General features: G+C 37.1%; 1 protein-coding gene across 5 annotated transcripts in view; it reads left to right on the top strand.

Annotated features, from left to right (window-relative positions):
* Positions 1-15,377, top strand: part of VPS8 (VPS8 subunit of CORVET complex) — a 285,565-nt gene that overhangs the window by 56,115 nt on the left and 214,073 nt on the right. For all 5 annotated transcript variants that reach the window (XM_043473511.1, XM_043473513.1, XM_043473510.1 and 2 more), the window contains 5 exons: positions 2,189-2,263; positions 3,463-3,498; positions 4,406-4,496; positions 4,924-4,970; positions 6,411-6,500. In XM_043473511.1, coding sequence (XP_043329446.1) covers positions 2,189-2,263; positions 3,463-3,498; positions 4,406-4,496; positions 4,924-4,970; positions 6,411-6,500 — 339 coding nt within the window. The remainder of the gene's footprint in view (positions 1-2,188; positions 2,264-3,462; positions 3,499-4,405; positions 4,497-4,923; positions 4,971-6,410; positions 6,501-15,377) is intronic.

The raw sequence follows: 15,377 nt of genomic DNA, 5'->3' as shown, positions 1-15,377 counted from the left end.
AAAACTCAAATTTGTAACTTAAGTTTCTATCTTAAAGAAACAGAAAAGAGCAAATAAACTTGAAGTATATTAAAGGAAGAAATAACAAAAGTGAACACAAATCAGTTAAGTAGGAAATGGACAAATAGTAGAGAAATCAAAGAAAATAAAGTTGTTTTTTTAAAAGATAAATTGATAAAACAGAGTAATTCAGAAAAAAGGTGCAGTTACTAATATCAGGAATGAGAGAGATACAATCACTGTGTAGTCTGAAAATATTAAAAAGATAAATAACTTTATGCCTAAAAATTAAACAATTTTAGGTGAAGTGGAAAAATTCTTTGAAAGGTACAGATAACTAAAGCTGACCAAGAAGAAATGAAAATCTAAGGGCTTGTATGTTAGTTTGATTCCTACAAAGAAAATCCAGGCTTAGATAGCTTCACTAGTAAAGTCTATTATAATTAAGGAAAAAATATCAATTTTACATAAAAATCTTTTTAAAAATAGAGAAAAAGGGAGCACATAAATCTTTTTATACCAGCTTACTTCTGATAACAAAACTGAAGACATTGCAATAAAGTATAATACAGATCAATGACTTCATGAGCATAGAAGCAAAAATCTGTAAAATAGTAGTAAATAGAAATCAGCAATGTATGAAAAGCGGAATCATTATCAAATGGTATTTATCCAAGTCACACTCGGCTGGTTTAATATTCAAAAGTCAGTGTAATTCACTATGTTAGTTTATTGTAAAAAAAAGGTCATAATACCATCTCAAAAGATGTAGAAAAAGCATTTCACAAAATTCAGTATCCGTTTCTGATAAAATTCTTAGCAAACTAGGAATAGAAGGGAGCTTCTTCGGCTTGATTAAAAAGAACATCTACAAAAATCCTACCGCTGACATTGTACTTAAATTTAAAGTGGTACTGCCAGAAACCCAGACTGAAAGGAAAGTGCAAAACCCTGGTTCTGATCTTCTAGAGGAAATATAGAAGCAGAGGAACATGTTAAAAGATTCCACTGGGACGCCATTAGCAAAATTCAGATAGTAGGAAACTCCAATGAGTAAGTGTTCCAGTATCTTCAACAAATAAACTTCATGGAAAGTAAAGGACTGTGAGAGATAGAGGCACACTGACTCTTAAGAGATGTATCAGCCTACTTCAGTGTGTGGCCCTTATTTGAGCCTTGACTTAAACAAATGAAATGTAGAAACAAAGAATAAAAATCTCAGTAATGTTTGACATTTATGAGGCAATTTGAAATCAAACACTGATCAGATATTTGATATTGAGGAATGGTTGTTGATTTTTAAAAGTCTGTCAAGGAAATTGTGTGGTTATGTTAAAAAAGATTTATCATGCATATACTGAATTTTTGTAAATGAGGTGTTCAAAGTCTGAGATTCATTTCAGAGTTATTACTGTATTATAGAGGAGTCAGTGGGAATTATAGATGAAACAAGATTGAGTTTATAATTAATGATGCTAGTTACTGGATACATTGGGTTCGTTATTTTATTCTCTCTACCTTTGTATATATTTTTACAATTTCATAATAAGAAAAATTACTAGTTTTAAGTTCTTGACCACATATATTTTGGAAGATTTATAAATACTACTGTATGTAAGCCTCTCAGAAAGTGCATGGTTTTCAAAGATGGAAAAACATAGTGTCAGAACTTTGAAACTTGTTTAAACTCTGTCACCCAGTAGGTGACAGAGCCAAAATTTGCAACCCAGATTTATCAGGCAGTAAGTCTTGTTTCTATTTGCTGGGCTGTGTTGACTTTCATATACTGTGCTGCTTTATCTTCCTGTTTGCTTTTGTGTTTTTTGTTGATATTTATTTCGAAGAACTTGAAGGTATCATTTCAATTAGCCCTATTCTTTGCCGGAAGCAGAGACTCCCTGTCATCCAGTAGTGGGCAGGTTGCAACAATTTTTCTTCAGATTTAGAAGTTGACATGTTCCTCCCTTTTTTGCATTACTCTGAAAGATAAAAAGACCATATACAAGCAGAGAACTATTTTTTGCACTTTGTCTTTTCTGCCACCTCCACAGACAGAGTGGCACTCGACTGACATTTTTTCCCCTTCTCACTTACAGGATGAAACTATATTGTCTCTGTAATCCACATTCTTGAAAATTTGAGACTTCTAATGCATGTAGTTTTTACTTTAAAATTTTTTTTTTTTTAGGCTTTGGTTGGAGAGAAGGCTTGCTATCAATCCATAAGTAGCTATGGTGGTCAGATCTTTTATTTGGGAACAAAAGTAAGTTCTTCCACTTTGTGACTTGGGGTTTGTTTGTGTCAGGAGAGTAGGAGCTGAAGGAGGTTGCTGGTAAAGAGGGCAGGCAGTACATTACAAAGTGAATACTGATCAGCAGTAATTGAAAACTTTGAAGGGTTAGATGATCATGATGTTTAATTAATTTTTTAAAAGATTGCCCCTTAATTTTATTATAGGTTATTAGAAGATATTGAATATAATTCTTTGTACTGTACAACTAATTAATTTCCTCTACTTTTAGACATACTATATTTTTACTTTTGTTTAGGTTCTGGTTAATAGGATGCTTATTTTCTTTATTCAGAGGTATACTTTCTCAATCTTCCTTCACATTTATGTTTTCATGACCAGGAAGATAACTTTATTATATATATTTGTCATGTAATTAAGATGTGCTTTAGCTTAGATCAGCTTGTGCTCACTTGCTTAATTGTGTCCAACTCTTAGTGACCCCATAGACTGTAGCCTGCCAGGCTCCTATGTCCATGGGATTTCCCAGGCAAGAATACTGGAGTGGATTGCCATTCCCTCCTCCAGGGGATCTTCTCAACCCAGGAACTGAATCCGTGTCTCCTGCATTTGGCAGGCAGATTCTTTACCACTGTACCACCTGGGAAGCCCTAGATAGCTTAGGATATATTATTAATAAAATGCATTGAGATATTTGACTTAGAATAGGAACTTTTTGTATATCAATTTGTCCCCCTTTTTTTGAACTTTTTGTTTATCAATTTGTTTTTGTTTTTTAAAGCTTTTTGTGTATCACTTTGTTCCTTGTTTTTTTTAAACTTAGCATGGAGAAACTTAGCCTGTTGGGAGATTGGATTTTCCTTCTTCTTTGTCCATGGAATGAACTCCTTGGACTATAGATTTACTCACTTTTAAATGTTTGATGTACTCTTTTTTTTTTTTGGTCCGCACCACATGGCATGTAGGATCTTAGTTCCCCAGCCAGGGAGCAAACCTGCCTGCAGTGGAAGCATGGAGTGTTAACCACTGGGCTGCCAGGGAAGGCCCTGTTTTACTCTTTAATGTGGGCACTTGAAGACCCTTTACTTTTAAGTGTAATAGGAAATATTTTTACTTAAAGAGGTGTAAAATGAGATGTAGAACTAAGACAAATGTGTCTCTCAAATAAGTCTCTTGGAGATGATAAATCTAATTTCTTTCTCATTTTCCAGTCTGTTTATGTGATGATGCTGAGGAGCTGGAGAGAGGTGAGTTCAGAGTAATTTTATATGTAAGCACTATTGAATTGAGCACATCTCAGCATTTTTTGTTTTGACTTTGCAGAAAAAGATTATTTGAATTTGTGCTTTTTAATTTCAGAAGTGTACATCAAAACCATGCTAACTCTCATATACTTGATTTGATAAAACTGACTAACTCACGATAAGGTTTGGCTGTGTATATAGAAAATTCAAAATACCAGTGGTATAAAAGATCTTTCTCTCATGTAACAGCAGTCTGGAGGTACACAGTCTGTGGCTAATATGGCAGCTCCATGGTCTTTGTCATACTACCCTATTTCACCATTCTTGTGTATGGATTCTAGTCTCAAGGTCGTTTTATGTTCCAGTATAACTGCTGGAGTTCCAGCTGTTAAGTCCGTATTCCAGGAAGGAGGAAACAGAAAAGAAGGCTGGCCCTGACCTTTTAAGGTCACAATCCAGAAATCTCCGGATAACACTTCCTCTTATCTTTGGCCAGAAGTTAGTCAGATGGCCCCAAGTGGCCGCAGGAGAGTCTTAGAAACGTCCTTTAGCTGTCTAAAGGTTTATTGCTATCTCAAACAAACTTGGAATTTGTTATGAAGGAGGAGGGAGTGAATGGATATTGTGGCAACTAGCTGTTTCTGCTGCAGCAACATTCTAGCTGTTTGCTCTTTTCAGGTTTAGGCTGTAGCTCCTTATACCAACTTATACAGTCACTGTATTATCCAGTGCTTTATGAAATTGTTTTCCTTGGAAATAAGATAGTCACATGGTTATTGGAATAATTTTAGCTAGTAAGCAACAACTTCTAGGAAGACACTAGGTAGAATAGGAATTTTTATTCCTATAAATAAATTCCTGGTAATTGGTCAGACAAAGGGGTGTGGTTTCTCTCATTTATTCATTTTAGAGAGTGGATCACCTCTTGAAACAAGACTGTCTTACAGAAGCTTTGGCTCTGGCATGGTCTTTCCACGAAGGAAAAGCAAAAGCAGTAGTAGGTAAGTCAACAGGACACTGGTGTAGTAGGTACTGCTTTTCTGCAGCAGAGAAAATGAATAATATTAATCATTCACAGAAAACTTTTGACTTGGTGTTCAAGTGTTTTATAAGCAAGATGTTATCAGACCTTGCAGATTTTCAGGAAAAAAGGTTAATGACAAATACAGGATATAGAATTTTAAATGTCACTTTTAAAATTCATTTCATAAGGAGAACTTAACTGTTAGAACAAAAGGAAAGTACACTGACATGCTGTCTGGTCCAGTCGATGGGAGGTGTTCTTGTTATGGCATATTACCCAACATTTTGCTACCTAGATTTGTTATATCTATTGTTAGCATAGGTTATCAATAGAAGATCAGAGCAGTTTCACTCCTGAAGTTGTGGATTAACTTTGGATTTATGCTGGGTTTTGCTTCTCTGCAGGATTATCAGGGGATGCCAATAAGCGAAAGGCTATTGTTGCAGATCGGGTGAGTATTTTAATAGGGTCTTTACTGGGGTACATTTTGGACGTGATTAGGTAAATGACTACAGTCAAGAAGAGACTGTATAAAAAAGCAAATCAGATGATAATTCCTTGGTGTTACTGTGAATCCTTTTGTAAATTCCTTCTTATCGCCTTTTCTTTTTTTCCATTGCTCACTCTTTAATGAACATTCAGTTCAGTTGCTCAGTCGTGTCCAACTCTTTGTGACTGCATGAACCCCAGCATGCCAGGCCTCCCTGTCCATCACCAACTCCCGGAGTCCACCCAAACCCATGTCCATCGAGTCGGTGATGCCATCCAACCATCTCATCCTCTGTTGTCCCCTTCTCCTCCTCCTCTCAATCTTTCCCAGCATCAAGGTCTTTTCCAATGAGTCAGCTCTTCGCATGAGGTGGCCAAAGTATTGGAGTTTCAGCTTCAACATTAGTCCTTGCAATGAACACCCAGGACTGATCTCCTTTAGGATGGACTGGTTAGATCTCCTTGCAGTCCAAGGGACTCTGAAGAGTCTTCTCCAACACCACAGTTCAAAAGCATCAATTCTTCTGCGCTCAGCTTTGTTTATAGTCCAACTCTCACATCCATACATGACCACTGGAAAAACCATAGCCTTGACTAGACAGACCTTTGTTGGCAAAGTAATGTCTCTGCTTTTTAATATGCTGTTCAGGTTGATCATAACTTTTCTTCCAAGGAGTAAACGTCTTTTAATTTCATGGCTGCAGTCACCATCCGCAGTGATTTTGGAGTGATTTGGAGAAAATAAAGTCTGCCACTGTTTCCGCTGTTTTCATGTCTATTTGCCATAAAGTGATGGGCCCGGATGCTATGATCTTTGTTTTCTGAATTTTGAGCTTTAAGCTGTTGATTAGCATTAACATGGCTAGTGTTAATATTTAATACCTGCTTTGTTTTCCTAGCCTAGGCTTGCCTGAATTCATTTACTGTTGTCATTCCTCCCCCTTTTTATTGTGCAAATGCATTGGTGAAAATTAGATTCCAAATTAGTATAAACATTTAGAATACATACAGAAACTGGTCATTCCCAAGACTTGTAAATGATTCTTAGTCTGTGGTAGAAAGAATTGCCTGTATGTGTTCTTTAGGGAAAGATCTATGCAGAGGATAACTGAAGAGGTAAACGTCAACATTTTATTTCATTTTTATTTCACACTAATGGCATCTGGAACCTGGAGGTATTTATTAGGAAAGATTAGCAAATTGGTGCTAACCCTGAGCCTGAAAGAAATTATGCTGGGGTTAAAAAATGGGGAATATAAGGCCACTAAAATTTTAAATTGTATTTTTTTCATAAAATATCCAAGCCTGATTCTGTATTATTTAAGATCATATATATTAAGATCACATATATTAAGTATTAAAAAGCTTTAGAGACATATTTTAATTACTGTTTTCCTTACAGATGGTAGAAATCCTATTGCATTATGCAGACCGAGCTCTAAAAAAGTGCCCAGACCAGGGAAAAATCCAAGTGATGGAGCAACATTTTCAGGTACACATTTGCAAGTGCTTCTAGTGGACATTACTATGAACAGGTCTAGTACTGGTCTTTGATATTATTTGAGAATGGAACTTTCATGTTTTGGTTACACATTTTTCAGTATTCAGAGCTGTATTACAGGGTTTGTGGAACAGTCTCAGTTATTAAATTTTGAAGTAACAGGTGTACAGACTCATGGAAACAGATGAGTAAAATGTTGTGGGATGTCAGTTCTTAGGTACTTGGTGCTTCATAGAAGGAATAGATGTGTGTATGAGGGTACATACCTATGAACTGACACCTTACACCTTGCTGATGACTAACACTTTTGTTGACTTGTTGGACAAATGGACTACCAAGGTTTAAATTTAGTTCTCTTAGGAGCACCTATGATTCGAGAATAGGTAAATTGCAAAAAAAAAATTATGATCTCTTAAATATACTAATAAAAAAACCTTTAGTTTATCTTGAAACTCAGTGAAAATGGAAGTCAAGGAATGATTTAAAGATCTGCATAGTGTTTATTATGAGAGTATTTACCATTTGTAATCATCTCAAAGCATATTTGTTAGGAATCTGTTTCTTCTTCTTCACTCTGAGGTCTTGCTCCCCTCCCCCTGCCTCCTCTTTTAACAAATATTTGAGGGTCTGGTACAGCGGTCAGCAAACATTTTCTAAAAAGGGCCAGATGGTAAAATTTAAGCTTTGTGGAGTACATATGGTCCCTGTCACAGGTTCGTCCATGTGATTCTTTTTTACCTGTTTTTAAACGACCCTTTAAAAATGTAAAAACCATTCATAGCTGGGAGTCATTCAAAAACAGGCTGTGGACAGGACTTGGCCCATGGGTCAAAGTGTGCAACCTCTGGACTGATATGTTGTATTCACTGGACAATAGTATGTAAAAGATGTGTGAAGTTAATAGTCTAGTCAAAATAACTTTTCTTATGCATATTGGTGGACATATTTAGAAGAAATCTAGCATTTTGGAGTTGGAGGAGCAGACACAGCTCATATCTTTTTATATTGCCACTTGATGCTCTTAACTTTGCAAGACAAGAGTAGATATGGCAGTAAACAGTTGGGGGGTATCAGAGCAGGATTTGGTTTCCTGAACTTTTACTATTGAATGCCATAGTAGTGGGCTTCTAGCAGAGTAACATTTTTTTACCTTGTGGCTAGAAGCTCATTAAATTTGTAGTGAAGAAGAGAAAGGAGCTTATATAAGGTTATAGAAATAGATAACCTAGGAGGAAAACATATGGCAGAAAGAAAGCATATGGGGACAGAACTATTTAGGAATAGTACCTGGTATATAAATGATTTTGTATATCACTGCAGTATATAGAGAAAAGAAAACTCAGTATTTTAACAAGAGAATGTCTTTTATCAAGAAGTGATAGGATGGTACTCATGTAAGAACTCTGGTTGTTGGAAGGTGTACTTTGGTGAGAAGAAACATCCAATAGGGAATGCTTAGAGGGCTTAATGAGGAGGATGTGTGTGTGTGTGTGCGCGCACACATGGCATGCGTGTGAATATACACATAAGGTGGAAACTACTTTGTTGGGGAAGAACCTGGTAGAGAGCTAGAAAAGAAAAAAGGAAACAAAAGTGATATTCTGACAGAGAAATATTAAGGAGTCTCAGCATGACAGGGAATGTAGATGATGGTTTCTAAAACAGATTTTAAAATTTACTGAGAAACAAATCATGGTAGTAATGTGTTCTTTAACCATCTAGATATTTGTCAGAAGTTTAATCCTGCTAAAAGAGTATCTAATAAAATTTTGATTTATTAGTCACTTAGCCTCATAGGCGGTAAAGAAAACAGTGGTGGGAACCATTATTCTGAATTTACTTTTTACCAGTGATTGGGGAAGTAGAAGGGATAAACTATTGATAGAAAAATTATCTCTTTATTTTAAAGGTTATAATAGCATCTCATGATGAAAAATAACATTGTGAATCCTGTATTTTAGAAAGCAGATATTTCAGGAAAAAAAATATGGGCACAGTCTCATGGTTATAGGCCAAAATACTAATATACCCCTAAATACTAATAGATTCACAAAGAACAGGAATTTTTTTTTTAAACTTTTTATGTTGTATTGGGGTATAACCAGTTAACAATGTCGTGACAGTCTCAGGTGAACAGCAAAGGTACTCAGCCATACATATACATTTATCCATTCTCCCCCAAACTCTCCTCTCATCCAGGCTGCCAGATAACATTGAGCAGAGTTCCATGTGCTATACAATAGATTCTTGTTGGTTATTCATTTTAAATATAGCAGTGTGTACATGCCTATCCCAACTCCCTAACTGTCCTTTCTCCCCATCCTTCCCCCCTCAGCAGCCATAAGATCGAAGATCAGGAAATTCTTAAATTTTGACACAATAACCACAAACAATCCAAAGAGAAAGGAAATGGGGAAGAATGGGAAAGGAAAGGAAAGAGAGAAGTATGTCTATAAAACACAGAATATCTACCAAATTTGGAGAGAGGTGGATAATCAAAGATATTTGTCAAAAGCATGAAGAATCTATATGACTATCAGAAAAGAGACTCTTATGGTCCAGATTGTACCTACCAAAATACTAAAGGACATGGAGGGATTTTGACAAAGATTAACCTTATATGTATATTACATTCCAAGTATTACGTGAAGGGTGTGGCATTCATTTTTGTTTAATTCCTGCAACAACCCCATGAAGTAGATCCTGTTTTTATCCTCATTTTATAGAAGAGGAAGTTTAGGCTGAGAGAGGTTAAGTGACTTCTGAAGGTAATATTGCTGATAAAGGGTGGGGTCAGAACTCCAGTCCAGGTTATTCTGACTTCAAAACCCAGCTCTTAAGTAACCATTGTACTGTATTGTTATTTTCAGAGCAAGTTCAGGGAAAGGATGGGTGAGAAGGGGTGGTATTAATAGATGATCAGGAATGATAATTATAGCAAACATCTAAAGTATTCAGTGCTTACTGTTTGGCAGGCACTGTTACAAACCATTTACACATGTTAACTTATTTAATTCCTATAACTCTATGAGGTAGGTTTTGTCATTATTCACATTTATGAGTGAGATCAAGGCACAGAGAGGTTAAATCACCTGTTGCAGGTCACATAGCTAGTGAACAGTAGAGCCGGGATTAGAATCCAGTACTGGGACGTCAGAGTCCACATCTGGAATGCTACACTCTACCCTGGAGCAACACTTCTGGTTTTGCTTCCATTTTCATGAGCACAGAGAGCGGTCTTTAAAATGGATAAGTCCAGATAAATATATTAAAGAAACAGGCTGAAGCCCAGCATATGTTTCATATAGTTATATTATGATTGTTCAGATCTCAAGACCCAGTGGAGTTATAACCCATGGTCCTATTTGAACAGTCAGAGCTATTGTAATAATTTGTAAGTAACTTTGGATCAGTTTTCAAATAAGGCACACTTGCTTAAGCATGGACGCCTAAGCAGAGAAGACATAGCTTATTTCACTCAGGAGGACTATTTACTTTTGAAAAAGCTGATCTTCAGCCCATTAGGATGAGTAGAATACATGCACAGATGGCCACAAATCTGCTGTTTTAAGTGTTAAATTGTAAATATTTAATCATAAAATAGTAAAATAGGTTAACTCTTACAGTGTAATTTTGTAGAAAAAAAGTGGGTGTTGGAACTATCCACTGTAACCCCACTGTGGTTTGTGAACATTTTCCATGAGTTCACTTAAGAACAACCTTGCTAAACTCGTAAAAACTGCACTTTTGAAAGGAATGTGAGGACACTACATTGATGCAATGCTTATTACATAACATCTTGATTTTGTTAAAGCATTTACCTTAGTTTTCCATTACCCTCATCGCTGAGATGGATTAGTAAATAGTAGATTTACAGATGATGAACATCCCTACCCCAAAGAGTATTCTTGCAAGCTTAGTATTAATTACTTTCTAGGGCTCTTTCATATCCAAGTTTTTATCATTGATTTGGATGAAGATTTATTGAGTGGCTTGTCGAATTTGGATAGAACCAAGAATCAGGGTCCAAAATGATCTTGACAAAGTGCAATCAAAATTGTTATGAGGTGAAATTTAGCAAGGATAGACATCAAGACTCGCACTAGATTCAAATAATTAAGTTGAATGCATCCTGGATTGGGAAAATCTAGCTGGACAGGATTTTAGTTGACCATAAACTTAGTGTGAGTCAATTGTGTATTAAGACTCGGATAGAGGAAAGTGATAGTACCACTGGGCTATGTGTTGAAAATAAAAACTCTAAATAAGATAGTTTATGGACTGTTGACAGACCAACTTTTATCCAGCAACTGGGCTGGTGGGAGGTTTTAAAAACAACAGTTAAAAATACTGGAGTTGTTTAATCTGGGGAGAAAGTATGTGCAGACAGGGCTGCTTTCAGATGGTGAAGGACTTTCATAGTGAGATTTATTGTACTGCTGCGGAGGTAAGTCTAGTATGTGAAAGGGAAATTTGTTTGGTTGTATCCGACTCTTTGCGACCCCATGGACTATACAGTCCATGGAATTCTCTAGGCTGGAATACTGGAGTGGGTAGCCTTTCCCTTCTCCAGGGGGTCTTCCCAACCCAGGTCTCCCACATTGCAGGTGGATTCTTTACCAACTGAGCTATCAGGGAAGCCCATAAGTGGGTAGAAATCAGGAGAAGGTCTAGTTCAGTTTTAAATTATCTAATGGTTATGTAATAAGTCTTGGACTGTGTGCCTCCTACTGTCGAATGTATTGAAGTAAAGGGATGATGACCAGCTAACTAGGAGACTTTTTTTTGATTAATTAATTTTAATTGGAGGATTATGACAATATTGTGATGATTTTTGCCATACATCAACATGGATCAGCCACAGGGGTACATGTGTCACCCCATCCTGAACCCCTCTCCCTCCCCACCCCATCTCTGGGTTGTCCCAGAGCACCGGCTTTGGGTTCCCTGCTTCATGCATAGAACTTGCAACTGGTCATCTGTTTTACATATGGTAATGTACATGTTTCAGAAGCTGAAGGTGGGATGATTTGAGAGAATAACATTGAAACAGGAGTGTTTATAAAAGACTTTGTTTTGCTGGGTGGGAAGATCTGAGACTTCAGTATCATTATCAAGAAACTCATTGGAAACAGGTAACCAGTAATCCAATTAGTTGAAATTCCTAAGACTAGATTCTATCTTAGTCAGAATACTGAGCATTGGGACTTCCTTGGTGATCCACTGGTTAAGACTCTGCACTTCCAATGCAAGTGGTGCAGGTTTGATCCCTGGTGGGGTAACAAAGATCCCACATGCCCTGTGGCATGGCCAAAAAAAAAAAAAAAACAAAACTGAGCATTTACATTTTACCAGCAGGTGGCACTCATGTCTGGTGTCTCAGTTTTAATCTTTACCTTTGAGGAGGAGCCACACCTTTTTCTTAGAATCAGAATATATAATACCATTCAGTATTTTTGCTTTCCTCCAAAGATCAATCAATATTTGCCCTGTCTTAACTACAGAAGATAGCTTTTGGATCTCATGATGTTTTTGACAGGCCTTGGCTTTTATTTATCTAAGAAAGATTTGAACCTATAATTATAATTTATTTGTACAATAGCTAGTAAGATTAAAGAGAATTAAAAGTGTTCTCTTGTCTCATACATCTTGACGCTTGCCCTTTCTTCAGGCTGTCTTTCTCATCCCCAAAACAAAGTGTGAAAGTGTTAGTTGCTCAGTCGTGTCTGACTTTTTGCGACCCTGTGGACTGTAGCCTGCCAGGCTCCTCTCTCCATGGGACTTCCAGGCGAGAATACTGGAGTGGGTTGCCATTCCCTTCTCCACGGAATCTTCCCGACCCAGGGATCGAACCTGGGTCTCCTACATTACAGGCAAATTCTTTACTGTCTGAGCTGCCAGGGAAGCTCCTAAAAACAAAGTCAGACAGCAAACACATCCTTTCTTTGCCCCACACCATCTCCCATAGTCTTAGGCCTCTTGTTTGTACAGTCTCAACAGAGCCACACATAGCTGTCTTCATCTTCTCACCTCCCTCTCATTCCTTGCCTATGAAATCTGTAGGCCCTTTTATTCCTCATCCTGTTGGTCCTCAGTAGCAATCAACGCAGTTAACAACTCTGGAAACAGTCTCTCTCTATGGCTTCTCTGGTATCATACATTCCAGGTTTTTCTCCCTCTCTCTTGCTACTAATGTCTGTCTTTGTTCTTTCTCAAGATATTGTCTGTCACTTGAGAGTATTTGTTAAAAATGCCTTTTCTTGAGTTATTTCCCTGTTCTACTGAGTTAGGCTCTCTGAAATTGGTGACCAGGATTTGAAATCAGCCCCTGAGATGATTCATCAGCATGTTGGAAGTTTAAGAATCATTACTTGTGACATAGGTAAATAACTATCTTACTATTACCTCCAACCTGAGTTGTTCTGTTCCAAGATCCCTATAGTTAAGTTGTCCATTTACATCTTCACTTGGATGTTTTATAGGTGCCTCAAACTCATGAGGGTTTTCCCTGGTGGCTCAGACGGTAAAGAATCTGCCTGCAACGCAGGAGACCCGGGTTTGGTCCCTGGGTCAGGAAGATCCCCTGGAAAAGGAAAGGGCAACCTATTCCAGTATTGCTGCCTGGAGAATTCCATAGAGAGAGGAGCCTGGTGGGCTACAGTCCATGGGGTCGCAAAGAGTCAGACATGACTGAGTGACTAATACTTTCACTCTCAAACTCATGAACATTTCCTCTCAAAACCTCATCTGACGACCTCTGTTTTAGTGATTGGATCCATGTCCACCTGAAGTAAATTGAATGATTCTTGTCTTTGACTTGTTCCCTTTCCTGCGTCTTGACTATCCCTCCAATTTAACCATTCTGTCTAGCCTACCACCGGCCTAGTCCACCATCAGTCCTCTCTTGTTGCATTACCATAGCCTCTGCATTGATCTTCCGGTAGTCTTATTGTAGTTTAGTCCATTTTCCACACAGCAGCCAGAGAGAAATGTATTACGTTTAGACATGAGACTCTCAGGATTTTAAAATATCTTAAGGGCTTCTCATTGTTCCACAGTAAAGACTGAATTCCCAGGCAATTTCTAGGGCTCCGTGTGATCTATCCCTGCCTGTATTCCCCTAATTCTCTGTATCCCTTTCATACTTCAGAGTTCTTTTCAGATTCTTGGTATACCTATCTCTCTTGACTCAGAGCCTTTGCCCATGGTGTGTTCTATGCATAAAAAATGCTTCCTTTTTTTTTTTTTTTTTTTTAGCGTCTATGTATTTTCAGGTGCCAGCTTGAACATCACTTCCTCTGACGTCCAGATTGTCAGATTCATTTCTTTGTAAAAATTGTCACTTAAATCACTTATTCAGTGTCAGTCTTCCCCAGCTAGACTTTGTAAGGCTAAGGACTTGCATGGGTTCAGAGACCATTTTTTAATCTTTTCATCCCTCTATTCCCAGCATCTGGTTTAGTGCCCTTGATTTTAATAAGTATTTGTTGAAGGAACTTTTAAAAATACATGGAATTTATCTTGTATACTGTGTTTGCCTTAAGAAACACATTTTAAATCTAACTGTCTTCAATCTAACTCTGGGAAGTTTGAACTGAGACTAAAACTTAGCATTTGCAGCACAGATGTCCACGGTCATGACTAGTATTACGGTATGCTCTGTGCCTGGCAGGCATCTCATTTAATCTTGATAACACACTTGAGGATTAGGTATTATTATTTATCCCCATTTTGCAGATGCTTTCAAGTGTAAACAGACGCAGAGGGAGGTTGAATAACAGTAAATCAAATCACAATAGGCACCCAGCCTCTTTGACTTGGGAACCTTGACCCTATTCTATACACCTTGCAGTTTATTCTTTGAAAATTTCAGACCAGTATGTTGTCAGCTAGGTCACTTTGAAATAAAGAAGACCTAAGTAATAATGTGGTTTTAGGAAGATACTAAAATATATACAAAAGTGAAAATACAAATGAATTCATTTTAGGGTAATGATAGTAATCATATTTGAATGATCTTGGGTCCTTTTATTCCTCATCTTATTGGTCCTCAGTAGTAGTCAACACAGTTAACAACTCCGGAAACAGTCTGTCCCTTTGGCTTTTCTGGTATCTGAGTTCTCTGCTAACAGTGTTCTCAAACTCTAAAGCTGCCAAGTGAACTGTGGAAGCATTTTCATGTATTTTTGGTTATTTTATCTTGCTACATTTATCTTTGTTTGTTCATGTTACAGAGTAGAGGTTAAATAAATAAACCCAAAGCATTTAAAAAATATGAATCAACCTTAAAAAGATTTGAAAAGTTATATAATTTTAAAATATCTTTTAAGTGAAACCTTACGTTAATCATTACCAGGCTCCCTTTCCAGTTTCATTTTACATTTCCATGTCAAAAAGAACATTCAAGGCCTTTGTTATTGCAGCCGTTGGCATTTATTTTTGTATTAAGAGTTCATGCCAAAGAACGGACAGGGACTAAAAGCTGAATGTAGGATGAAGCAGTAGAGCTTTCCTTGTCTAATTCATGCTTCCCTGAAATGACTTGAAGAAGGAAAAATAGTATTGGTGTCCAGCACACTGGACCTTATCTCTGAGGCTTGTTTAAAAATGTTGGTTCTAGGGAGTCAGATATTTTTCCTTACCAGATTATTTTGTTATAATGATATCTGAAAAGAAAAAAGAAGGAAAAATACATATACACACTTACGTATACAGAGAGCTATTTATATATAGCTGTTCACGGTGTTTGTGTACTAATACTGGAATACCAGCTGCTTAATTCTGAGCGCCTGCAGAGATGGATTGAGCTGTCGATCTATCTATCTGAGCTGTGGTATGTGTGTGTGTTTAGGTATGTGTATCTGCTTT

The sequence above is a fragment of the Cervus canadensis genome, chromosome 7 (assembly GCF_019320065.1).
Source record: "Cervus canadensis isolate Bull #8, Minnesota chromosome 7, ASM1932006v1, whole genome shotgun sequence".
Lineage (NCBI taxonomy): Eukaryota > Metazoa > Chordata > Mammalia > Artiodactyla > Cervidae > Cervus > Cervus canadensis.
The sequence above is the reverse complement of the archived record's forward strand: the minus strand, read 5'-3'. Positions and strand labels throughout refer to the sequence as shown.